The sequence below is a fragment of the Pezoporus wallicus genome, unplaced genomic scaffold (assembly GCF_028554395.1).
Source record: "Pezoporus wallicus isolate ANWC-B61680 ecotype Strahan unplaced genomic scaffold, APGP_CSIRO_Pwel_v1 scaffold_11491, whole genome shotgun sequence".
NCBI classification, from domain to species: domain Eukaryota; kingdom Metazoa; phylum Chordata; class Aves; order Psittaciformes; family Psittacidae; genus Pezoporus; species Pezoporus wallicus.
In genome coordinates this window covers 10,996,137-11,021,739 of record NW_026642649.1, presented here as the reverse complement: position 1 = coordinate 11,021,739, position 25,603 = coordinate 10,996,137, and the positions used below count along the sequence as shown (strand labels likewise).

At 41.1% G+C, this 25,603-nt stretch overlaps 2 protein-coding genes and 1 long non-coding RNA gene across 4 annotated transcripts in view; 2 read left to right on the top strand and 1 right to left on the bottom strand.

Annotated features, from left to right (window-relative positions):
* Window positions 1-1,414: 1,414 nt before the first annotated feature.
* On the top strand, window positions 1,415-6,702 carry LOC130611176 (uncharacterized). The gene is made up of 4 exons (XR_008975187.1): window positions 1,415-1,666; window positions 4,132-4,278; window positions 5,713-5,780; window positions 6,408-6,702. It is a non-coding gene; the product is annotated as an uncharacterized LOC130611176 (long non-coding RNA).
* Window positions 3,173-8,788, bottom strand: MPLKIP (M-phase specific PLK1 interacting protein). The gene is made up of 2 exons (XM_057431631.1): window positions 8,350-8,788; window positions 3,173-4,258 (listed from the first exon to the last, which is right to left on the bottom strand). The coding sequence occupies exons 1-2, from the start codon at window positions 8,716-8,718 to the stop codon at window positions 4,055-4,057; spliced, it is 573 nt and encodes a 190-aa protein (XP_057287614.1). The 5' UTR covers window positions 8,719-8,788; the 3' UTR covers window positions 3,173-4,054.
* A 3,198-nt stretch (window positions 8,789-11,986) lies between these two features.
* Window positions 11,987-25,603, top strand: part of SUGCT (succinyl-CoA:glutarate-CoA transferase) — a 312,163-nt gene continuing 298,546 nt past the window's right edge. Inside the window, exons 1-6 of one of the 2 annotated variants that reach the window (XM_057431629.1) lie at window positions 11,987-12,152; window positions 15,706-15,757; window positions 15,855-15,928; window positions 18,792-18,877; window positions 19,640-19,690; window positions 22,946-23,066. In XM_057431629.1, the coding sequence (XP_057287612.1) occupies window positions 11,987-12,152; window positions 15,706-15,757; window positions 15,855-15,928; window positions 18,792-18,877; window positions 19,640-19,690; window positions 22,946-23,066 (550 nt within the window). The remainder of the gene's footprint in view (window positions 12,153-15,705; window positions 15,758-15,854; window positions 15,929-18,791; window positions 18,878-19,639; window positions 19,691-22,945; window positions 23,067-25,603) is intronic. The other variant, XM_057431630.1, reaches the window with a different exon arrangement.

Here is a 25,603-nt window from a genome sequence, read left to right as displayed (position 1 = left end):
TTATTTATGTCAGTTCGTACACAAGCTTCTGCGAGCCTGAGACGTAAAAATCATTATGTGATTCTTCACCAGTAAGCATCAACAATCCTCCCTTTTCTCCCCCAGTTTAAGAAAGATGGGAAGGAGGCAAGTGTCAAGATGTGGGGAAGGAAGAATCAAGTCTTTACTGTTCAGAACTTAGGAAAATGTTGTAAACCCGAGTTTTAATTCATTGCAAGAAAGTCTTGGCTCATGTATAAAAAGCATATGTATGGATTTGAATTTAGCAATTGCTAAACAGAGCAGGTTATTGCAAAGTTGATAAAATGCACTGCCAGACAAATGGATGATACATTTTTCAATGTGTAATGTTAGATACTTAACCTATCTTGGCTGCATGAGTAAATCGTCTGACATCAGTTAGATTACTCAGAAGCAAGTTGATACCCAAGCAGACTATAAAAACTTCCCTTTAGAAGGGAGCTGAATAGCTACTTTTAGACTTTCCATATAATGCGTGTTTCAAATTCTCCCCCTCAGCTGTCTAATGAGCACATTTCTATAAAACGAACAGCATATAAAGGTATTCTTAACAGGAAAAGAAAAACAACCTGACTGCTAAAGTAGTTACCCATTCTGTTGACCGGAAGCGTTTCCCCTGCAAACTGTTCCCAGTTTTGACATTAGAAAATGCTACATCTTAATGCCTCATTGCTAATTCAAAGGAGAAAGTAGCTTGATAAGAGTTAAAAATCATGTTTTAATTGAAATTTTAACATTCTAAATTGTTTTGCAATATCAATGGAAAATAGTGCATACAAAGTGCCAAAGAATGAATGTTTCATATTACAAAGTCACGCAAAACCCCGAACCTGAACATCTTTGAAGTATTACAGTACACGATTTGAGGTAACTGCCCACCTGGTGTGTTGCAATGGTACACAGAATTGTACTCAGGTGATTTAAGTTATCTTGTTGTGATATTAGCACAACATGGTAGCAATACAGTTCATTGTTAACCACAGTAGCAAACAGCAATAAATGAAATTGGATTTTTACTAGGAGAGTCACTAGTTCCATAGCTCCTTTACAACAACTGAACGGAAAGTCAGACAGACTTGACAGACCAACTCAGTGCAAACAAAACAATGGAAAAGTACATCAATCCAAACTTTGGGAAAAGGAGCTAAATGACTTACCTTAAAATCTGCTGAAGAAAAAATAATGCCCATACTCTTAGTGTGTTCATTACAGAAGAATCCCTCCGTTAACAAGACACAGGCACTATTTTGTTTCGCAGGTTCACGGAGAAAGGATGTGTTTGCGCTGTACTTTTTAACACCAAATGCTATTTCCAGAGCCATACTGTTCCTATGAAGGGGCTTCATTAACAAATGAGGAAGTGGTATCTCCAATTAGAAAGATGTGAGGAAAAACAGTGTTTGCCATATGGGGAAAAAGGAGAAAAATCAGTGAGGAAGTACATGCTTAAGCTTCCTGGATATCATAGCAAAAAAGGCAAAGCTTAAATTTGCTTTAAGTATATTATATTTATAATCCTAAACATATGTTCATACATCTCACAGGTATTCAACAATGACATTTTGAAGTTTTACTGTAATTGCAGAATTTCTCCTAGAAGCCAGAAAGGTGAATCATGTTAAAGTTTTTGGTGCAGTATGATGAGGTTAGTAAGTTTTGCTGATTCTTCACCAAATTACTGTAGCCTTTAGCAGTATGATATGCTTATAATTGCTGGATCATATCCTGAAGTTCATGGGAGCAGCAGCTTAAACAGATGGAATTGTGGAAGGCCTGTAGTGATTAAACAATGATTCAAGATTATTTCCTCATTTCTCTTTCTGGAACATTTACCTTCGTTGATGCCGCACTCAGTTCCAGGATTTAACAGTTATTACCAGAGAAGGTGGCTTTGATCCCTGGGTCAACTGTAAAGCTACACTGGAAAAATGCATCTTTGCAATGCGCAAGGACAGCTAATACTGGCTATGGTATAAGCAGTCCCATCTCTAACAGTCTCTCTTCTGACATTAACCCTTTTCTTTTCCTTTCCCCTTTCCAAATTGAGTTTTTTCTCATGTCTAACTGGGAACATGTCGTAGCTTTAGTCTCTTTCATAAAATTGTATCTGTCTCTCCAACATCACCAAACATTGCAAGAAGTAAACTGCACTGAATTACAAAGGAAATAGTAAAAGAAAAGGTGACTAGGTTAAGCACCCAGTAACTTCCTTGTGAGCTTCACAGTGCCTGACAAAAAAAGTAAACTTGATACTTGACTTTTTCCACAATGTCATTAACTGATTTAAAAATTCTAAAGACTGGAACTTGCCAAGTCATCTCAGTTTTGCTGGTACACACGATAGATAATGATACTGATAGCTGCCATTTAAGGCACAGTTTTGTTTCTGGGATGAAGATTTAACCATTCTTGACACTGAGCAGGCCTTATGTTCTCTGAGCAGCCCTTTTGAATGTAATACTAAAACAGTACAGTCAACTGAGGGAAGACACAAGTGATAAACTTTAGATTTGAATTGAGGGAAGACACAAGTAACAAAGTGCAAGAGACTCAGCTAGGACATTTCAGCATGATAACTCCCTTCCAGTCTGAAGTTGTTCCTGAAGGCAGTATTAACCCAAGACATTTTACGCTCAAACAGGTAAATAAATATATATGACTATTCTACCTCAGCAAAAGACAAGTTAATCACTCTAATGTGATTCCCTGTGCTTTTCTACCTAACCATGCTTCACAACTACAAAAATGTTTTCTGTGAACTATGCAAGATGCTTAAAACATGTTTTGAAAACTGAACTAATGTTTTAGTTAACTAAGTTTTCACGCTCTAGCTACTACTCAAAAGCCAAGATCAACAAATAATGATTCCTTCAACAAAAATGTAGATATCTACTGCAGGCTTAACGCGGCATATTAAGAGCATGCCTGCAGCTGGAACTATTTCTTATTTATTCTAGATTACAATATTCCTAATGGATTTAAGAATGGATCTTCCACACACAGACAAATCCTATAAAAAAACCCTCATTTTCCAATTTAGTATAAAAATATAGCATGCATGCACACAAAACAAGAGCTCTCCAGGCAAACATGGCTGCCATAGGTAAAAATAAAAGATAATTTAAAAAAAAATTGAAAAATCTTGTACAGGTTAAGAAAAAGATACTATGCATGTACTTAAGTCAGCTGTATAACACACTGCCATTCCTTTTATGCTATTCTAACAGGTAGATCCAGAAAGTACATTTGCTTTTATCTTGATACTTTACGTGCTTCTTAAATAGCCACTCAACAGACCTGTTAATATAATCCAGAAATGTCTACTCAAATAAGATTCTTTTAAGTACAAAAGCAAATTATTACAGAATTATGTTTATGACTCAACAAATTGAACTTTCCAAAGACAACACATTTGTTTCCCGAGATGGCTAAAAGTCATGTTTCAACTTCATGTTACACTATAATTAACAAAAACTACTATGCAGAAAAACAGAGGTAAACTTCAGCATACAAGCACATTTACAGAAATCACCTAATTTCACTAGTACTATTTGTGTTCATGTGTACACCTTAACAAAAGTCCTAAAATAATCTTTATACATTACAAAACAAGGATTTACAAAATTTCCATTTTATTTCCAAGCTATTCATTCTAAAAATGTTGAAACATAAAAAAATACCATTTCCTAAAGGAGTTTACAATAAAAGGCTAACAATCTGGCATGGAAGAGAGGTAAATATATGGAAACCTGTTTTAACAGTCACAAATCAGTCGCTGGTGATTAAAGAACACTTTGTTCTTCAAAGATGGTAGGCACTTCCACATAACCAGAAATGTAAGTTTTCCTACCACTCCTTTTCCCTCCCATACATAAAAATATCCAATGCAATAAAAAACAAAAGTAGGATAAAAGGGCAGACGTGGGATCAAATAAAACCATTAAGGTCTTGATTATTGTTCATCTTGGGTAAGTGTAAAGATTATGTCCCAAAGTTTTCCTGACAAGATGGAGTTATTTGGCCTTTAAAAGTGTTAGCTGAAATACCTCCCTTTTTTACCAGTATATGTTGTTTGCTCACTGCTGTATTGTTGGTTTATGTCTTTAACAGAAACTGGCTCTAGGCCAGCCCATGGGTCCTCAAGCATTGAAGGTCTGTAATAGTTTTCCACATCATTAGACACTCTTTTCTCTCTGCCATGCGCTGTACCAAATGGAGTAGATGTCCTGGGTGATCCCTTTGGAAGAAAACCATCAGGTAAAGAAACATTTAATAGACTAATTCAAACTAAAAGAAAAGTTTCCTTCTAATGTAGCAGAGCTTTGAAGCCGATTATTAACGATAATTACTACTGTTCATTTGCATCTTGCTCAGACAATAATAACTTTATTATGCTTTTAATTGAGTGATGTTTTACCAGGATAAGAAAAAAAAAACCCAAGTCTTTTCCAAAATACTTGTTTCTGTCACTCTGGCACACAACTACATAGAAGCTCCTCATGCTATTTTTCAGAAGCTGCTTATGTCAATGATATAACTCAAAAGCTGAACAACAAAACAGGGAGCTAGAGGCTGAGGAAGAGTTGATAATATCTACAAGAGCAGAAGTCAGATATCAAGTACTTATAGATTTAACAAAGTACTGTATAATGCAAATAGCTACAAATGACCCAAGAATGTACTGGGAAAACCACCCCATTATAACCAAACTAGTGTCAGTTGGCTATCTGAGAACAGATGACTTTATCTGATATACAATCTGGATGGTAATCAGTGACTAAACAGATGCTGCATTAAAGAAAAATGTTTTGCAGGGAGCTTCATCCATTGTTCTTTTCCACCTTCCTTTTTAGGGAAGATTCACCTCCTTGAAAAGTGAGGTTTTGTCTAAAGCTGTATTGGTTTAAGCTCATTTGTTTTAACCAATACTGAACAACACAGATACGCAACAGTCTTCAAACATGCCTGTTGAATTCTCTATGACTAGAGAACCCCTTGAGGCCGATTATCAGCCTTAGACTTTGTAAAGGAGGGTAAAAGCACTAATTAAGGGCCCTAAAGAATTCAAGTAAACAGATCCTATGAAAGAATTTCTGGGCAAAACTGAGAAATGGTGCAATATATGAAGGCCCTATGCTTCCACAGATTCCACTGAAACTGTTCGAAGAGATTTCTAAAAGTGTGCTGTGACAGGAGCCTGCTTTTGCGGGCCCAGGGAGTACTTCAACTCCTAAAGCTTGGCAATCATGGATACGCACCAAATGCAGAATCAGCCATGTCTTATTTATGAGGCACTTGCTTCTAATGATTCATGGTAACAGAATTAGGTTATATAGCTCAGATGATGATCTCATAACAGGAAAATTACTAGAAGGTAGAGAATTATTTTACTGTATCAAAACCATGAGGGTCAGGTGACAGAATCATTGCAGAATACATCTAAAAACTTTTCTAATAAGGGACATGGAATTTCCTAAAGCAAATCAACATGCACTAGCATAAGTAACATTTATGTTAGGCATCCATAACTAATAGTATAGCAGTAGTACACAGTGCATTCTATCTTCAAAATAGAAAAAAAAAAACAACAAAACAACTCTAAATCACCATGTGTAATGGACACCCTGTAACTCTGACACTGTTGAACAGTTTTAAGTGTGGAGTGTATTTAATGTTATGTCTAACCTGCAGAACTCAAAAGGAAGCTGAACTGACATAGTGATTTGCAGCATCCGGTGCCAGAACAAAATAATTCAATGGTAAGGCTCTTTTGGATGGATTTCTTTTATTGTAATAAATTTCACCATAATATAATGCAGGCCATCAGCAACACTGACATTTTAGCATGGTTGAAATCTAGGAAATCTATTAGTATGTAATACAAGATTGATACAAGATTGACAGCCTTCAATGATTTAAACATGTTAAATCTAAGCCTTAAAAAAAAAAATTGGAAGACTAGTCATTACATGCTTTTTTAGAAAAAAAATCAAAACGTGATTATTCATTTTATAGGCCGGTGGAAAGAGGAAAATACCCCTTTCTGTGCAAGTGAAACCATTCATGTGCAAGAGAAAGTGTTTGGTTGCAAAGATAACCTCAAAAAAACCTTTGTATTTTACTGGTGCCAACAGCTTTTTCTCACTGAACTTTCCTCAAACAATAAATCTATTCTCAATACTTCTTGCTCAGATAACAGATCTCTCTCTACAGCAGAAAACCTCCCATCTTTTCGTGCTATTAACATGTTACTGAATGGGTTGAAAATGGGCATAGTCATCAGCTTTCTTCACCTGATGTAATTTTAGCTGCTAGCAGATGCACAGAAAAACAAAAAAACACGACCGTACCATTTTAAAAAGATCTTTTATTTTACTTTCTGTTAGTTTTCAACCCATCACCACCACTTAGCCACTGCTACTAGCTAGTTCACTGTCTCCTGTTGGATGAAAAGAAACACTACTGACAAGTGAATTCTAAGAGGATATATGGAAGAAATACAAGAGACTTTCATCTCAAAGGTGGCAGAAGCATCATGAATATTGAAAGCACTGTAGTTCTCTTAACAGCATCTATAGAAGAGAGGGGAACTATCCACATACCTCAGAAGAGATATGATGCTTAGAAAATGGAGAAAATCCCTCTACCTGAACCTATTCATGGCCTCATGGACTGAGATCTTTAGTTGCCCACACTGAAGAAAATGAAGACCCACAGTTTATGAGACTTCCTCCCTCTCCGATTGCCTCTGTTGCCCTCCCAGGCAAATCAAAGCATGTATATACACATAAAAGTACATACATACACATTACTTCAGTCCTAGGCAAAGTTATGTAGAGAAATACATACAATGTCCTTCTAGGCTTTGAAAGCATCACCAGCAGGTCAACACTTCTGAACTACTCACAAGAAAAGGGAGAAATGAAAACATGACAATCCAAGACTGGATTCAAACTTGTACCTTCTTTATGACAGGTTTCTTACTTAACACCCAAACAGAACCTATGAGACAGTTCCTGCTCACTGGTTCTGACACGAAGCGGTTGTGAATAAAACCAGAGGTGTATTCTGCTCAGCTAATTTAAGACAGGCTTTGAAACGGAATAAGAACTACTTAATTGAATATCCAAAGAATTAGCTTCTGAAGGGAAAACAGACATTGGCGACATGCAGAAAACCTCACATCCTTTCCCTTTGAAACAGGTACAGAGGTATCCTGGGTACAGGAAGCCACCTGGGAGAGCTTTTGCTCTTGTGTTGAAAATGTATAAAGTTCATGATTCCTTCCCACCAACTATAAGATTCCTGTAAGACAGTCATCTGCATCATAAAAAAGTAACCAAGACTTTTCATTTTGATGAAAACGTGACTATGCAGTGCAGGCAAATTAAGATTTTACTAGTATCTATTAAAGATTTGACTTCATTATTACACTTTAATCCGTGTCAGTAAGAGCACCTAAAAATTTCATCATTGTACTGCATGCGTCTTTTGTTACACTTTTAAGACTTTTCAATATTGCATAAAGCCAGCTATGTGCATAAAGTTGGTATCATCTCAGGAACTGTCATCCCTATCTGCATTGCCAGTCCCATGCCCCAACTAAACCACCTGAAAGAAGCATAACTTGCAAAACCTGTTGTTGACAGCTCTCAGGAAAACTACTCCTTACAAATGGAAGCTTTCAGTGCAATGCAAAGACTTTAAAATGATACTGTTATCCAAACAGATGTTCTCAATTCTGCTTAAAGTAGCCTCAGCTCAATTCCCTTTAACAGAGCATTCTTTTTCTCTACTCATGTCTCAGAAAGCTGTGTGTGGACAGGGCAGTTTCCACGATGTAAGAAAGACAACATAAGCAAAGCAAAAGCACACAGCACTTCACCACTGTGTTAAACTGATCAAAGGGAGGTGCATACCAAGGGAAGGCATTGTTTGATGCAGTTTTGGGTGGTACTTCACTTCCTTTCTACCTTTACATCCAGAACATGAAAAAGAAGCAAGCTACACTCTTGAGTCCCTGTGTCTTCATAACAGGCCTCAGCCAAATCTGGGGCCCTCTTCCCTCTCCTCATCACACAGCTGCCTGACCTGGGATCTCTCCATCCTCTCTAATGGAGAAAAGACAGCCGTTCCCTTGTGCGGGGCAAGGCTCCCTCTCTTCTGAAAACCGTGGTGGAGGGGATGGCCACTGAGCGTCATCACAAGCCCTCGGCCTGCTCTCCCCTGCGGGCTGAGGGCCCGGCTCCTCACCAGCACCTCCCTCCCTCCCCGCCGCCCCGCGGTACAGAGGTGCAGGCCTGTGTCCCTCTCCGCCCTGCCCCATACCTGGTAGGGCCGCTGGAAGCCCCCGGGCGAGCGCTTGTGCTGCTGCGGGTGCAGGGTAGTTCCAGCCGGGGATTTGGTGCCGTAGGGAGCCGGGTACCGGGGACTGATGCTGTGCGGCCGGCGCGGGGTATGCCCCCCGTGCGAGGGACTCCCGAACCGCCCGCCGCCAACGCCGCCATGGAAGCCGTGTCCTCGGGGCGAGTGGCCGCTGCCGTAAGGCCCACCAGGCCACGGCATGTAGGGCGGCGTGTGGTGTGGGCTCCCGTAGCCCCGCGGGGAGGGCGGCATAGGGCCTCCGCCGGACGGAGGGCTCCGGAAGCCGTGGCCCGCGTACGGAGGCGTCGGGGGGCGGAAACTCTGCCTGTACATGACCCTGGCGGCGCGGCGATGGCGGAGTGGAATTAACCTGCGCGGCGGCGGAGCCTCAGCGGGGGGGTGTCGCTGCTCGTGGTTTTTCTCTTCCCCCCCTTTCCCCGCCAGGCGGCTGATAAGTTCCGACCTCGAAACGTTCCGGGCCGCGGAAGGCCAGGCCTGGGACACCCAGCTGGCAGGGCCCGGGATGGGAAAGGAGCGGAAGAAGGGGAAGGGGAAGGAACCGGGGCCGGCTCGGTCCCTGCCGGGAACGGAATTGCCACGGGCCTGCCCTGGGGCCGGCGCCTGCGTTCCCTCCCGGTGCCTGAGAGCAGGTCCTCATGCGTCCTGCTTAGCGCCGGGAGGGTGGAGGGCCGGCTCAGCAGCGATTTGTAACGCATCTTCGAGCTGGAGAGGAATAACCTAAAGTAAAAAGATCCTTAGCAGAGATGCACAGCAGCTGTGCCTGTTAACTGACGTTGTAAAGCATAACTGATAAACCACCGTATTTGTGAACGTGCATAGTTGTAAAGTGAACGCCCGCGGTACTACAGCTGGTAAAAATCAGCCCCAAATAAGCAAAGCATTTGCCTCCCGTTTCGTGGCACCTCAGATGTGCTTATCTGGACTCCTTTCTTATGTAGTCTTTTAATAATGAGCCTCCAGATACTTAAATTATAACTGTCCCAATGGAAAATGTGTGCAATGAGATATTTAGTACTTTATTAGAAAGTTTGCCCTTTTTAAACTCAGCTTGAATCACCAGCAATTTTTCAGACGAGCTGGTAGCTGAGGCTGAGAGCTACACATACAACTTTGTATGAAAGCGCTCTCTCAGATGAGAAGCTCGTATTTAGCAACATAAGCTCAGTTTAATGATGTTCTTTATGAACATTTCTGCTCTGTTCTTAGCAAAGTTAATGCAAATCCTCAACAGCTCGGTAAAAAAATAATGCATATTTTTCTTTTTAATTTCCATCAGTGCAACAAAGCTCCACTTGGTTTTAGGACATTGCAAGGCATGGAGATTAAAAAGGGCTTTCAGAAGAGCAACAAACAAAAGCTAGCCAATAAAATAAGCAGACTGTTTCTTTGTACAACAATCTTGCTTTTCTTTGTCTTTAAACAGCTGTTGTTTGGGTGTTCAGAGTGTTTTGGTTGCTTGCTTTGGGTTTTTTCCCCCCAATGGCGATAACTACCTTGACATGCTCAGTGAACTCAGCTCCCCACCACATTTTCCAGTGTGCCTGTGAAAAATGGGGCTATAGCCTCACAATTCTAAACTGGAGATGTTGTGGGTTAAGCCCAGCTGGTAACTCGGAACCACTCAGCTGCTTGCTCACTCCTCTGCTTGTTCCTCCCCCTGCTCCCGGAGGGATGGGGAGGAGAATCGAAAGAATGCACCTCCCACGGGTTAAGATCAGAACAGTCCAGTAACTAAGGTATAACACAAACCACTGCTGCTGCCACCAATAATAATAATGATAAGGGAAATAACAAGGGAAGAGAATACAATTGCTCACCATCTGCCGACCGATAGGCAGCCCAACGCGAGCAGCGATGTGGGCCTTCCGGGTAACTGCCCTCAGTTTATATAGTGGGCATGACGTGCTGTGGTATGGAATAACCTCTTTGGTCAGTTTGGGTCAGGTGTCCTGTCTCTGCTTCCTCCTGTCTTCCCCTCCTCCCTGGCAGAGCTTGAGACTCACAAAGTCCTTGGTCAGAGTAAACATTACTGAGCAACAACTAAAAACATCGCTGTTATCATTGCTGTTCCCAGGCTAAAGTTGAAAACAGAGCACTGCACCAGCTACTAAGGAGAAAAATGACTGCTACTGCTGAATCCAGGACAGGAGGCTAAAGTTCCTCACGTTTTTTCTTTTGCTTATCCTTTACTGTGTTATCTTCTCTAGAAGACCAATTTTCTGTCTACTGTTACTATGATGCACACAAGGAATGCCAAGCCTACACAGGACACTTAATCGATCTTATCAGCCTTGCTCCAGAGAAGAACAGGTTAATTTAGTTTAAAGCCTTTTCACACCAAGCAGATCAGAAATACATACTGTTACAGACACATTGAGTTATGCTGGAGTAAATTCACTGATGAATTTCTTCTTGTTGACAAACCCTAACTGCCTCTGGGGTTTCAAGCGTTTGTGTTACACTTCTCATTGCACATCACTTCTCTGACTTAAACCATGACATCAACAAACCTGACGTGTACAAGATTTTCTCTACTTTCCTCTTCTGCATTCAGGCCATCTGACACGCAACACTCTGTACACTGAGCTAGAAGCACATGTTTCCACCCATCAAACAGCAGTTTGCCCAGGAACTAGATATTGCAGCAAAATAATCTTTAAGTCTCCTTTGTATAAATACGAAGGGTTTAGTGCAGCCACCTGTATCCTGCATGCTAAGAAAACAGACAGCCAAGAAAGCCAAGAGCATCCTGGCCTGTATCAGCACCAGTGTGTCAGCAGAGCCAGGGCAGTGATCATTGCCCTGTGCTGGGCACTGGGCACCTTGAATCCTGTGTTCAGTTGTGGGCCCCTCACTACAACAGAGACATTGAGGTGCTGGAGTGGGGACAGAGAAGGGCAGTGGAGCTGGTGCAGGGCCTGGAGCACAAGTGTGATGGGGAACAGCTGAGGGACCCTGTGGGGTTTAGTCTGGAGAAGGCTCATGGGGGACCTTATCGCTCTCTCCAACTGCCTGACAGGAGGATGGAGCCAGGAGGGGGCTGGTCTCTGCTCCCAAGGAACAAGGGATGGGACAAGAGGAAACGGACTCAAGCTGCGCCAGGGGACGTTTTAGATAGAGGTGAGGAACAATTCCTTCCCCGAAGGGTGCTCAGGCATTGGAACAGGCTGCCCAGGGCAGTGGCAGAGTCACTGTCCCTGGAAGTGTTCACACGCCGTGTAGATGAGGCCCTCAGTGCCATGGGTTAGTGGTGGCCTTGGCAGTGCTGGGGAACGGTTGGACTTGGCGATCTTAAAGGTGTTCTCCATCCTAGTCGATTCATTGTAGGCAAGCGAGAAGCTGCGCACCTTTCCACGGGCACTGCCTCACAGCTGAGCAGTGCCGAACCCTCAGCTCAGGGCGGGAAAACCGGGAGGCGGAGCCTGCGGGAGGCCCCACCCCGCGCCTGCGCACCGCCCCGCCCCGAGACCGATTTAACGCTGTCGCCGTTTGTGGCGGGGTTAGGGGGTGGCGGCTGGCGGCGCTTGCGCGGTGCGGGGCCGTGCGCATCTTTTCGCGGCGCTCTGGGAGGCGTGCGGCGATGCTGCGCGGCGGGCTGCGAAGGACGCGTTGGTGTGGCGGGCTGTGGAGGAGGCTGCGCGTCGCGGGTGCCGGCGGCACTACCGCACCGCGCTGCCTCAGAGCTCTGAGCGCTGCCTTCGCTAGCAACGGCGGCGGGGCGCGGAGCGGAGGCGCTCCCCCGGCAGGTAGCGGTGCCGCGCCCTCCTCCTCAGTCTCCATTCCGTGCCTTTGCCCGTTGCGTTCCGCTGGGGCTCTGAGGCGGTGCTGCGAGGGTCGGAGCCGTTTTGCTGGTGGGGGGGCGGCGGCGGGACGTGAAGCACCTGAGGGAGGGTCGGTCTGGCTGCAGCCCCTCGCACCGCGGGCCGTCCGTGGGGTCTTGTGAAGGGGTGTCGGCGCTGGGGCGAAGAGCGGGTGGTGAGCAGGGTCCTTCGTTTGTGTAGCTCCCTGCTGGGCTGCGGGGTTGAGGTGAGCGCAGCCGTCGTTGGACTTTGCGCTGCGCTGGGTCGTGTGGGGCAAGGAGTGAAATGGGTAACGGGGGAAGCTGGGGGGATGTCTGCTATCCGGTGCTAGGCCTGGTGTTTCAAAGGTTACAACTCTCTTGACTTCATGCAGTTCTGTGTTTGTTTGAATGATGAAAAATAAAACCGAGCTGCGACCAAGTCATTTTCTCTGGCTTTCAGCTTTCTTGTTACTTAACAACATAGGAAAATTGCATTGATGAAGAATTGCAATTAATGAAATTACATTGGTTTCATTAGAATCAGAAGAGGTTTAGAGTTACCCTTCTTAAGATGCGCATACCAAGTGCATCCCTAATTGAGGTGTACCTATTGATAGCGAGTTGATCCATAGCAGTGATGGGCTTGGATCCTAACTTGGTGCATGTATGAACTAAAAAAATACTGGTTGTGCAATCAAAGTAGAGACAATAGACTTAAGGATGAGATGTCCTCTGGAACTGGGTGTAATTGGAATGGAATCTATTCACTGTTAATTTGCAATTGTGCAAAAATCATAGAATGGTTTGGTTGGAAGGGACTTTCAAGGTCATCTAGTTCCCATCTGCTACCATATGCAGGATACTTTCAGCTCTCTTCAGTGCCCTCTTCTATCACTTTTAAGTATGAGGTTGTGGTGCTTTTTGGTTTTTTTTGGGAATAGAACATTAAAATTAACTTATGTTTTACAGAATGATCTCTCTGTTGATCATTTACTGGCATTATGTTAGACCAACCTTGGAGCAACCTGCTGAGCTTAACTGAAGTTTAAACTGTATTGGGAGTGAAGTGGATCTATTTATTCTTCATTAAAGTTGTAAATAAAAAATTTGTATGACTGTAGTTTGCAGTAAGTTCAAGCATCATGGGAATAAAGAGTGTACAAATAAAGTATAGTTAGAACTGGGAAAATGGGATTTTTTCTTTGAATCATTAAGATATTGGAGTAATTAAAATAAAATATGAGAAAGTATGAGTTCACATTTTAGAGAATTTAGGCTATTGAGCCAGAATTCCAACAGAAAACAGGCAGCAGGAAAAGTTTAACTTAAGGTATGTGGTGACGGGAACAATGCAGAGATGCTTCTGGCCAAGAAGTCCTCAATTCTGCTCTCTTTTCTTTGCTCCTTTTTGTTATGTATGGGGTTGGTAGCACTCTGGTACTTGGGATCAGTGTACTGGAACTGCTGTTTCTCTCGTGGTCAACAAGCCTTTAATTGTAGTTGTTTCAGCCAGTTAGTGTCTTGCTGGAACGCAAATCTAGGTCCGAAATATTTTCTTTTCTGGGTATTTGCTCTTTTAATTTGAAGAGGCTAACAGTACTCAAGACTTTCCCTCAGATTTTCAGATGCAAGCTTTTGATCTCTCCTGTTCCTCGCATTTCTTCATCATTGTGCATGTGGGTGTTATTTGTTGACATTAAGCAATTAACAGTGATCTGTTTGTCTCTGAAACAAAAGTTATACTCCCCTGTTCTGATTATAGAAGATTTCTAATCCTTGAGTGGAGTGTTAGATGTTACCACACTGTGAGTGATATAATAATTGATAAGAATTCTTCAGTCTTAGTTATGCACAAATGCATATTTACAGGCTAATTTTAATACTTGTTAGGCTTCCTTGAGAGATATCTTCTATGTATTCCTGCAACTTGGCCACAGGTAGAGAATCTTACTGCTCTTCAAAGTTGCTGTTCTGGTAGTGTATGTGTGAGAAACAAAAGTAACCCTGAGTGCTGGCTTAGGAGGAGAGTAGTTGAGCTGTTGAGTAAGGAGCACAGCTTTAAAAGATGTAGAAAGAATAGAGGAAGATGGATCCTTTTTGTTACCTAAAATGATTTTTATTTCTTTAGGGGTGTGTGCTCTTAGTAAAGCTGTTTCCTTGTTTTCTGTAAACAGTGATGCCACTGTGAGGCAGATAGTGTGCTCAGTTCCTTAACAGACAAACATAGGGTTAAGTGTTTTCTCAGCCATGGCCAACCTGATAAAATTGAGGTTACACTGGAGGATATGTGGTGTTTACCTGGCACTGGCACAACCTACAAACCAAAGCCTGTCAAGTCCCTCTGGAGTGATTGATAATGAGGAAAATTACTTGAAGAAAGGGGTGAAAGTGTTCTAACAGAAATCAGTACAGTGACTAAAAACATCTTAACAGAGTCTTGAATTCCCAATACTGCTTCATATTGCCAGAGGTTTTAAATTGTATGCGTTCCTCTTAGTTTCTTTCTTATCATATATACAGTAAGGTAGGAGGGAGAGTTATGGGGGTGAGTCAAGGTTGGCTCAGGACTGATGGAGGGAGTGTGGAGCACGTGACACAGGTGTTGACTACTGCATGATTCAGGAGATGCACCAACTACCTTGCATGCTTTGAGGGACTGTGGTTCTTTTGTTCTTCCCTGCTCTGTAAGGAAATCTATGCTTCAATTACTTTTTTGTTTTTTCTCTCCCTTCTGCCCCTGTGTTTTATATCTTTCTCTTACCTGGTCAACCCCCAAGAAGAGATCATAGAATCATAGGCAGGGACACTTCCACTAGGCCTGGTTGCTCCAAGCCCTGTCCAACCGGCCTTGAACACTGCCAGGGATGGGGCAGCTACAGCTTCTCTGGGCACCCTGTGCCAGCACCTCAGCACCCTCATAGAGAAGAATTTCTTCCAAATGTCTATTCTAAGTCTGCCCTCTGTCAGCGTAACATGACAATACTGTGTAATTTTTGTGGTGTTATTGGCCATGTACTTTTTTTGTGAGTATGGTATGAGACCATGTTCTAAATGGTAATTTAGAAGTTTGTGGGAATTACCATCCATGCAGTATGGTAAAGTGTCTCCAGCCTGCACTTAAAGACACTGAGTTAGCTGAGGGTATCCCAAGGTCACGCAAGAGATAGGTGGTAAACCTGTGGTCTAGGCTGTGATATTACTTGTTCTGTCTGTGATGCTTATTGCAACTGCTGTTGTTTCTTAGAGCTGGTCAGGTTGGGAAGGATGAAAGCATTGTCATTTCCTAACAGTTACCTTACATAAGACAGAATAAGTATCTTGGTTCATATACCCGACCTTCTTTTGTGTGTGTGATGTGAGTGCAGAAACCCACACAGGTCAGAATGCTTTGTGAGGATACTGTGCTTCACATTGGTCTACTACCTGTTGGTTTTAGTTTGTGTCATTCTGGTGTTGCTTGCTATGCTTTTATTGGATCTTTCTTCAAGTATAAGTCACTGTTTTCTGTTTCTTGTCAGGTGCTAGTAATGTAAAGCCATTGGATGGTGTGAAAATTCTTGATTTAACAAGGTTTGTGTTTTGTCTGTAATTTGGAGTAGTCTGTTTAGATGCAAATACTGTGATAGGAAAAATAAAGGAAATGATAATTTTTTTTCTGTTGTTACAGGGTGCTTGCAGGGCCTTTTGCCACAATGAATTTGGGAGATCTAGGGGCTGAAGTCATCAAAGTGGAAAGACCAGGTAAGATTTTTATTTCTCTATTTTAGGTATAAGAAGAATATGGGGTAGCTTAATTACCCCACATACTAAGAATTTGGGATAGGTTTGCTTATACATGTATGATCTGTTTGCTTTAAGCTTAACACTGTGCTCTTTGTATGTGTGTTTTGATCAGAAGTAGCCTGTGTGTACATTTAGAAGAGTGAGAAGGTTGAAGCTATAAAGTCAGGTAACTTTTTCAGTTATTAATGTATAAAACAATACTGAGTCACCACTTAAAATGCCTTATTCCATCACTCAAAACTAAATTGGTTTTGTTTGAGTTGTTTGGACTTTGTTAGATTTTAAATTTGCATGGGGTTGGGCATGCTTAGGTGTGTGGTGATTTTTGTGATGTGGTGAGAGGGTTAAAACGGTTTTAACTGTAGTGTTTGGTGCACAACATTTGATAAACTTGTAAAACCTTTCCATTTTCAGCTTCATGATTAAAAGGAAGAAAGGTCTTTTCAACCTAATTGATTCTGTTGAGCATTTAAAATATGTATGCTGTTTGTTAGCAGTGCTTTTATGTAATATTATACAGATCTAGTGGGACTGGCAAGCATTTGACTGGTGCATTATAAGGTGACTTTCTTGAGAAGGATTTTAATATATTGCTAGAGTTTCAGGTAACAAAGTGAACAGAGTTGCTTTCTGCATGAGGTAGTTGTATCTTTGAAGTCCAGGATCTAATAATTCCTACATAGGTGGAATTAATTGGAAAAGGGAGATTTTTGAATTTGCATGAAAACTTTCATGCTAGTGCTGGAAGTGAAATTAATGAGCTTTGGCTGTGTGTTTTCAGATGCAGAAACTTGTGTAGCTCCTTCTGAGTCTCATTGGACTCTGTGTATTAAGATTCATAAATAGTATTTATTGTATTTTTCTGTATTTTTAGCTTAATTAAATGGTTTTCTTGTTCCCCTCAGCACATGCACTTCTTACCCAAAGTGTTGCTGTGGATTGGGTAATGGTAAAAAATGCTTTAATCTTGTGAAATAGCTACACTTTTTAATTTGTAAGACCATACAAGAATAACAACAAATTGCAAGGCATTCAGCTCCTTTTTAGGAACATTCCCTGGATTTGGCTTTGTTTTATGCATCATTATGCATTTGTGCAGCTGCTATGGCATAATTACATGCCTCATTATGTCATGTCTTTTTTCCTCCTTTAAATTTCCATGTTTTTAAGTCTCTTTTTGTGGTATTAATTTTGAAGGGAGCTGGTGAAGATAATTACACACTTGAGATAGTAAAATGTATTGCATTCCTTGTATTTTAAATAGCAAAAAATGAATGTTTCAACATTTAACAAAACATTGAATGTCTAACCAAAATTGTCACATCGACCTATGGGCTATCCTTAATCACTCACTGTTGCTTCAAGTATTTTTCACTTTTCTCATAGGGCAGAAGCTGCATCCATTTTGAACTAGTCAGATTAGACTGTGGTCTTATTCCAGGTATCTAGGTAGTAGGAATGGAGCTATGTCAATCACTAAGTATGAAGTAACAGTTTTGGAGACTTGCATTCCAGCTCTTAGTTTTGTTTTGTGATTGAAGATGAGGGGCAGCCTGAGAATTCTGAATTTCAAACATTTTAGAATGTGAGTAATCAACTTTTTCTGTGAGAGGGTGTCTACGTCACAAGGGTGTTAATACTTAAGGGTTAGTAGCCACATTAGTGTCCTACATGGAAAGTATTACTGAAATGCCTTTTTTTTTTTTTGAATGGCTTGAAGTGGTAACATGCCTTCCTGCTTGAACCAGAATAGTTCTTTGGGATACTGAACAGTACAAAAGTTGATAAGGGATTTATATGTGTGCATAACTTCTGCCAGGTTTGATTTTTAAATGGCTGTAGACTTTGTGTTATCAGAGCCATTGTCATGTAGCATACTATCTTGTGTAAGACTGGTCTTTCAGCTTGTTTCTGGATCTATGCTAGTATCAGTCTTTGTTGCCTTGCTAAGGAAAGCTTTCACTCAGGTGAAGTACATAAAGTCTAGATACTGAAATAGATGTAGGGATGTGCATGCTTGCTAGCACTTGGGATGATGATTATTTTGGAATTTAAATGTAGCTTTAATTCTAATAGATTGCCAGCCTTTGTGATAATTAGCAAAGACTTAAAATTCAAAATTAAGCATGAATGATGCAATGACATCAGTGTCTGCAGCAGCTTTAATGCCATCTTGCCTTTTAAGGTGGGAGCATTTCTGGAAGGGCTGCAGGTGGGGGATTGCATCAGGAGTAGGTTTTGCTTCTTGTTGGTGTTTGGCAGCATGCAGCTTAACAAGTTGGTGCTTATCAGTGGTATCTTTATGCTGTGTCTTGAGTGTTTCAGCAATAGCTTATTGACCATGTGCACTGTGTGACTCAGTGCAGGGCAAAAGCTTCAACTAAATTCTTCCAGATTGTCTAAAATTACGGTGTTGTATCTCTGCTTTAAGTTACAAAAGATAAAAAAATGAAGCAAGCAAAAAACCCCCCAAACCCTCCCCCCCCCCAACCAAACCTCCAAACCAACCCACAAAAAAACAACCAAAAACCTGCAAATACATTAGTGGTATGGGGCTACATATTATTTTAAAACCTAATAGTAATCCCAGCACTAGCAACCACTGTGTCCACTCTGCTTAATTACCTTCACTTTTAGGGTTTGTTTTTTTTTTAAACATAAAAATTCTAAAATCTATGTGTTAAACTGATTTTTTTTTTTTGGCCTGCTTACTAGATGAAGCTGAAGTGGTGAAATATGACGTTAGAAGAAAACTTACTATTCTTATTTGTTGGCAGTGTGGTATTGGCCAACTAAGAAAATGTGATGGCATTTCTTTCAGGAGCTGGTGATGATACAAGAGCCTGGGGCCCACCTTTTATCGGAACTGAAAGTGTTTATTTTCTCAGCGTCAATAGAAATAAAAAGGTAAGTGGAGAGCAGTATTGAACATAAGCCTATGCTTTTTTTAATTACAATTGAAGATGTAACACTTCTCCATGTGTAATGGAGCAATAGCTAGATTGGCTTTAAGTTATGATGAGTCAATTCCAGAAGAAAACCAAAGAGTTGGAAACAGAAAAGGCTGAAAAGCTCTGGTATGCTGCTGTAGTCAGCTGAGGCAAACTCAGAAAACAGGAATGGTCCTGCCAGTCCTCAGATACTGGTGCAAACTGACTGAAAATGAGCCTTGCTGCAGGTAAGGGTTATTCTACTTAGAAGATCCATATTTTTCAGGTCCATCAGCTCAGCTGACCTGCGTCAGCTGCAGCTGGAGGAGTGTAGGCATCATGCCACAGTTGGGTTGGTTTAAGGGTAGCTTGTGAAACTTGGGGATTAAGATGAAGCATCGTGACATGCCTGAGCTGTTTAATGGCTTTTTGCAATTGAAACAGATGTTTCTGGTATCCCCATGTGTCCTTGCAGTAGTAGGTGCTGTGCAAGCATACAATGAACAGACTGCACATCTGTCAGCCTTGTTTTGGTGCTTGTCTGATCCATTCGTGACACAGTTCAGCTTGATTTACCAACAGATTGTTTTTTGGTGGGGGAGGTAGTGTGTATGTTAAAATTTACTTATTTGATTTAGCTGTAATGTGGAACTTGACTGTTGGTTATGTTTAGAAGAGGATGATAATTACCAGAAGGTCTTTCACATAAATTACTGTTGTATTTTTTTTTTATCCCCAGAGTATAGCTATCAACATGAAGGATTCAAAAGGAGCGAAGCTAATCAGAGAGGTAGGTTTTGATATCCAACTCTGCCTGTGTTGTATTGTTTTGATCCTGAGTAATAAAGAATAAACTTTGCATTTCAAGTGTTAGTTTAATACCTGATAATTAAAACCAGGTATGTGTGCAGTAAATTTGTTAAATTACAGTATATAGCCTCTGTACTCTCTGGTTTTGGACTTCATTTTCAGTTTAATTTCTTATGATTTGAGACACAAAATTTACATGAAAACGTCATCAGAAGCCTCAAATGAAATATTGTGAGGAAAAGGTCTAACAGCCTAGTGCTTTCTTTTTACTGTTACTGTATTGGGTCTTGCTGTACTACCTGATTAGAAAGATTCAAGCTGGACTGATCTGATGAAATGGGTGAGCAGCTTACAAAGAGGAGACATTGGGCTCCAGTGTTTGCAGATTTTTGAATGTCCCAGTGTACTCATGACTTCAGTTGCTGTGCATCTGTCTGAGAAATACTGTCCTGTAGGTCAGGCTTAGTATCTGGGTGTTTTTTCAGTGTTTGAGTTCAGAATGCAAGGTCTTCTAAGGGGGATCCATTTTTTCCATTTAAAAAAAAACCTAAAAAAAAATCACATTTCACATTCTGTGAGACCTTTGTCATCTTTCTTATTTATTGAGAAACATAAGATCTGCTACTTGCTAGTGGTGTGTTTTTAGCCCTGCAGTACTAACACATCAAAGAAGGTGAGCTGGTTTCTATACGCTCATTCTGTTAAGCGTCTATTAAGCTGGCTGTTTCAGTATCAGTTCAAATCACTTTTTCACAGTGAGACTGTATGTGTCCTGCAATAAGTGTAACTTGCCTAGTAGCATTTTTTGTTGGGAATATTGCATGCAAATGAAATAGATTAAGTATTCTGATACTTTTGACCTTTTTTTCTTCCCTGTCAGCTATATTTAAGACACTATATGGAAGTACTTTGAGTTTATAAGACAAAGATACTGTGATGCTTCTCTCTGCAGAACAGAACCATTTATTATTGATTTGATAGGAAGCTGTATGCTTATCTTAAGGTTTTGGAAACAAACACTGTTTGGGATAAATTTGTATGGTATGAGACAGATACATTTTTGAATAAACTAGTCATGTTCTAAATAAGGACTTTTAAAACTGGTTGCCTTGCATAAGAAGACTAGCTTGTTATTTGACCTTTAAAAATGGTGAAAGAAAAACTGTTGTGTGGGATCAGTGGACATTTTATATACGTGTGGGCTGGAAGTTCCCCTTTTCTCATCTTGGTATTTGTGCAGGAAGAGTACTGCTTGATTTTGCTTTTAAATATATAGCTTCCTGCCTTCAATATGGAGAACCTTTTTATGGATTGTGGAATTGAATGGCTGGTGATTTAAGAATTTGAGATATAACCTTTGTGCTTAAGGCTCAGATGCCTGGTTAATTTCAAATCTCATGTAATTCTTCAAGCAGCACGTTTCTTCTCCCTCATTTGTTATGCAAGAGCAGCATCTTCTCTGTCAGCTCAGTGCCAGGCTTCACACCCTTTTCCTACTGATAAGATCTCATGTACCACTGTAAATCTAGAGCTAGCATGATGCTGAATATAGGATAGCTGGCAGTAAGTGTACAGCCAAATGGTTTCAGCAATATTATTTGTTCCCTTCCAGTTGTATCACTGAAATAGTCAAGAATGTATGAGAATTACTTCCTAAGATGTGATGTTATGGAACTGCCAGTGGGAGAACGTACTCTGTTAAATGTTCACCACAGTAGCTGTGGAAATGAGATCCTGTGACAAAGTAACTTCATACAGTAGCTATACTGTAAGAAGTTTTATCTATCGTGGCAGATGTGTATAGAACTAAGCGTTGTTCAGCAAAGTATCTGTTACTATGAAAAGTAGTGTTCATGTCAGTAAAGTAACTGATGACAAGAAACTGGAGTTTGTGACACTGCTTACTCATACATAAACGTGAGTTGTGTCCCAAGTCTAAGCCCTATAATGAAAAGTATTAAAGTTGTAATTTCTGGTTTTTATTAAGGAAGTTTGCATGGTTAGAATACATTTTGTTTCCCCCTGTTATAAATTCTGTCTAGGTAGAAGAGGGAAAATCTCAGAATCTAGAATGATATTCAAAATCAAAGGAAAAGAGAATCTTCAGGTATACGACAAAAGCATGGCTTTGATAGATTTCTTCAGCTCACTTGATACTACTGATACTATTAATCGCAAGTCCTGGCTGCTTTTCTTCCTTTGGCACAGCACTACAAAATACTTGTCCAGGGGTCTGCTCTTTCCAAATTACATGACTTCCACAAAATTATCCTTTGGTCTTTTATGTTTATTCTTTGTCATTTGTAGCCCTGCCTTCCTTCCTAGTGCTTTTGCCTCACTGTTGAATGCCTTCCAAATATTTGTGTTTCTTTCTGAATGAAAATTATTTTTTCTCTTTGGTGCTGGAATGTGCACCAATCCCATGCTCTGACTTCCTTCTGTTGTAATGTGGCTCACTATCTCTCTAGGGCATTACTCAGCAGTTATTGTCAGAAGCTCATTTAAATAACCTTGAGGATACCTTTCTCCTGAGTACTTAGCCTTAACTAATTAACTTTTCTACTTATTCATGAATAACTTGGGAGGATTCAATTGACAGGGAACTGATGGCACTCCTTCCTCTCAGCTACCTTTAGCTGATAGGTCAGTGTGTCTCATGCATGCTCTCTCACTCAATAAAGCAAACTATTGATACACATCAGTATGTATGCACATTCTCTTCTGTGTGGATTTTTTGTAAAAAATAATAAAAATAACCCTCTTCACCTTGCCCCCAAAACCCAGGCAAAAATTCCAAAGAGTACTGATAGGTTTATCAAGTTGATAGCATCATTATTTGTTACTCTTGTTTGGTTCTAGTGTAGAGAAAGCATGAAGAATAAAGATGTGTTTTTGCTCCCTCCTTTTCCTCAAGCTAAGTGCAGGTATAGAGGCGACTGTTGTTCTGTTAACTGTTGTCAAGTCTTGCAAAATTGATGTGATGCTGGTAATATAATCATAGATTTCTGTAGTCACTTCAGGATTTTGGCAGGCATCTTCCTGGATATATAGCATCTCTAATATGTAGTTTGTACAGATACACAGTCCAACAGGCTAAAAAATAGGTTTGTAACTTCTCTCATGTCAGAAAGACTAGAGCTGTTCTGCTTAGCAAGATTTTGAGATGAAGTTACATGAGGAATTTACTGAACTTGTGGAAGGTCATTAACAAATCTCATTCTTTTGTTTTCTACAGCTTGCAGCAGTGTCTGATGTTTTCGTGGAAAACTACATCCCAGGGAAACTGGCTGAAATAGGGCTAGGTTATGAAGACATTCAAAAGATTGCTCCTCACATAGTGTACTGCTCAATAACAGGTATTTTGATTTCCGTTATTTGTGTTCATTATTTCCTTTATTCCAGTCAACTTGTTACAAAAGTCATACATGTTGCAGTTTTCCAACATGTTAATCACTGTTCTTTACTGCTCTGAAGAACATCTCTCTTTGGAATTGTGCAGTTTTGTGTTCATCATGTTTTATACTACTTTGCTACAGTTTATTGCTTAGTAATTAAAATGGTAGAAGCAATGGGAATGCTGGGAAGATATCAGGCATATGAATATCAATAACTACATGCATGTAAAAATTAAGTCTGAAAAAATTATTTAACCCCGCCAATAAACACCCTCTGTAAGATCTTGATCAAGCACAAAAATTAAAGGATCTGTGCCTGTAAAGTCTGCTATTAAAGGGCAATTAAGTTAAAGAAGTTGCAGATATTTTAGGCTGGCTTAAAATATTAGTTACAAATCTGTTATGCCTCTGAATTTCTAAGGAACAAATGGCTTTGGCTTTTTAGTTGCTGGGTTTTGATGTCATTTAATACAAATCAAATAGCTTTCTAGTCTGTTGTGATGTTTTTATCATGTTTATGTGGCAAATGTCTGAAGAAGACAAGAGTAGGAAGGCAATTGCCTTCAGGGCTTGCTGAGAATCTTTGTTTAAATATGTTTTGAGGTTGGTCAGTGGTTAGTTACCATGATGTTTTCACATTTGTTTGTGCATGTAATCTCAACTGGAACTTGTCAAGTGATTTTTTTTTTGTATTTTATGTAGTTGCTGTACCTGTAAATGATGAAAAAAGAATAAAAAATACATCTAAACTACAATTTGTGAGGTAATTTGGCCTTTTGATTTGATCAATCTGTTGTTCAGTTCATGCTACACAGCTGCTTTTGAGTGCTTTTGTATTTTATTGGTAATAGACAAAAACCTTACTTCCAGTGAGGGCCTAAGGAAATGTACTACTTAATTTCACAGAATTGTAGAATTGTTTAGGTGAAAGGACCTCTTGAGACCATCTAGTCTAACTTCTCTGATCAGGCATGGCCAGCTACAGCAGGTTTCCCAAGACTCTGTTCAGCTGGGTTTTGAGCATTTCCACAGCTGCTCTGGACAACCTGTTTCAGTGTCTGATCACCCTCGCAGTAATAAGTTTTTCCCATGTACAGAAAAACTTGCCTATTACTCCTTGTCATGTCAGTGGATGCTGTTGAGAAGGTTCTGGCTTCTTCTTGCTCATTCTCTCCCACTGGATATTTATATACATTAAGATTCCCCAGAGCTTTCCCTTATTTAGGCTGAAGAGTTTCATCCGTCTTGTCCTCTCAACATGTGTTGAATGCTCCAGTCTCTTATTCATCTTTATGGATTTGTGCCAAACTGGCTCCACACTCTTCCTAATGCACCACAAAATAGTGTAGGCCTCCTTTGTGACAAGGATGAATACTTTTGCATGTTCTCTGTAAGTGCTCCCTAACTACTTCTGCTGAGACTAAGTCTTCCTTGCTGGAGCCTTTCCCTCTGGTCTTGGGGATCTGGGATTCACAGAATCATAGAATCATAGAATCGTTAGGGTTGGAAAGGACCTTAAGATCATCTAGTTCCAACCCCCCTGCCATGGGCAGGGACACCTTATGCTAAATCATATCACCCAAGGCCTTGTCCAACCTGGTCTTGAACGCTGCCAGGGATGGAGCATTCGCAGCCTCCCTGGGCAACCTATTCCAGTGCCTCACCACCCTAACAGGAAAGAATTTCCTTCTTATATCCAACCTAAACTTCCCCTGTTTAAGTTTTAACCTGTTACCCCTTGTCCTGTCACTACAGTCCCTAATGAAGAGTCCCTCTCCAGCATCCTTATAGGCCCCCTTCAGATACTGGAAGGCTGCTCTGAGGTATCCATGCAGCCTTCTCTTCTCCAGGCTGAACAGCCCCAACTTCCTCAGCCTGTCCTCATACAGGAGGTGCTCCAGTCCCCTGATCATCCTCATGGCCCTTCTCTGGACTTGTTCCAACAGTTCCATGTCCTTTTTATGTTGAGGACACCAGAACTGCACACAATACTCCAGGTGAGGTCTCACAAGAGCAGAGTAGAGGGGCAGGATCACCTCCTTTGACCTGCTGGTCACGCTCCTTTTGATGCAGCCCAGGATATGGTTGGCTTTCTGGGCTGCAAGCGCACACTGAAGCCAGCTCATGTTCATTTTCTCATCTACCAACACCCCCAAGTCCTTCTCCACAGGGCTGCTCTGAATCTCTGCCCAACCTGTAGCTGTGCCTGGGATTGCTCCGACCCAGGTGTAGGACCTTGCACTTGGCATGGTTAAACTCCATGAGGCTGGCATCAGCCCACCTCACAAGTGTGTCGAGGTCCCTCTGGATGGCATTCCTTCCCTCCAGGGTATCAACCGAACCACACCCCTTGGTGTCGTCGGCAAACTTGCTGAGGGCTCACTCAATCCCACTGTCCATGTCACCGACGAAGATGTTGAACAAGACCAGTCCCAACACCGATCCCCGAGGGACACCACTCGTTACTGTTCTCCAGCGGGACATTGAGCCATTGACCA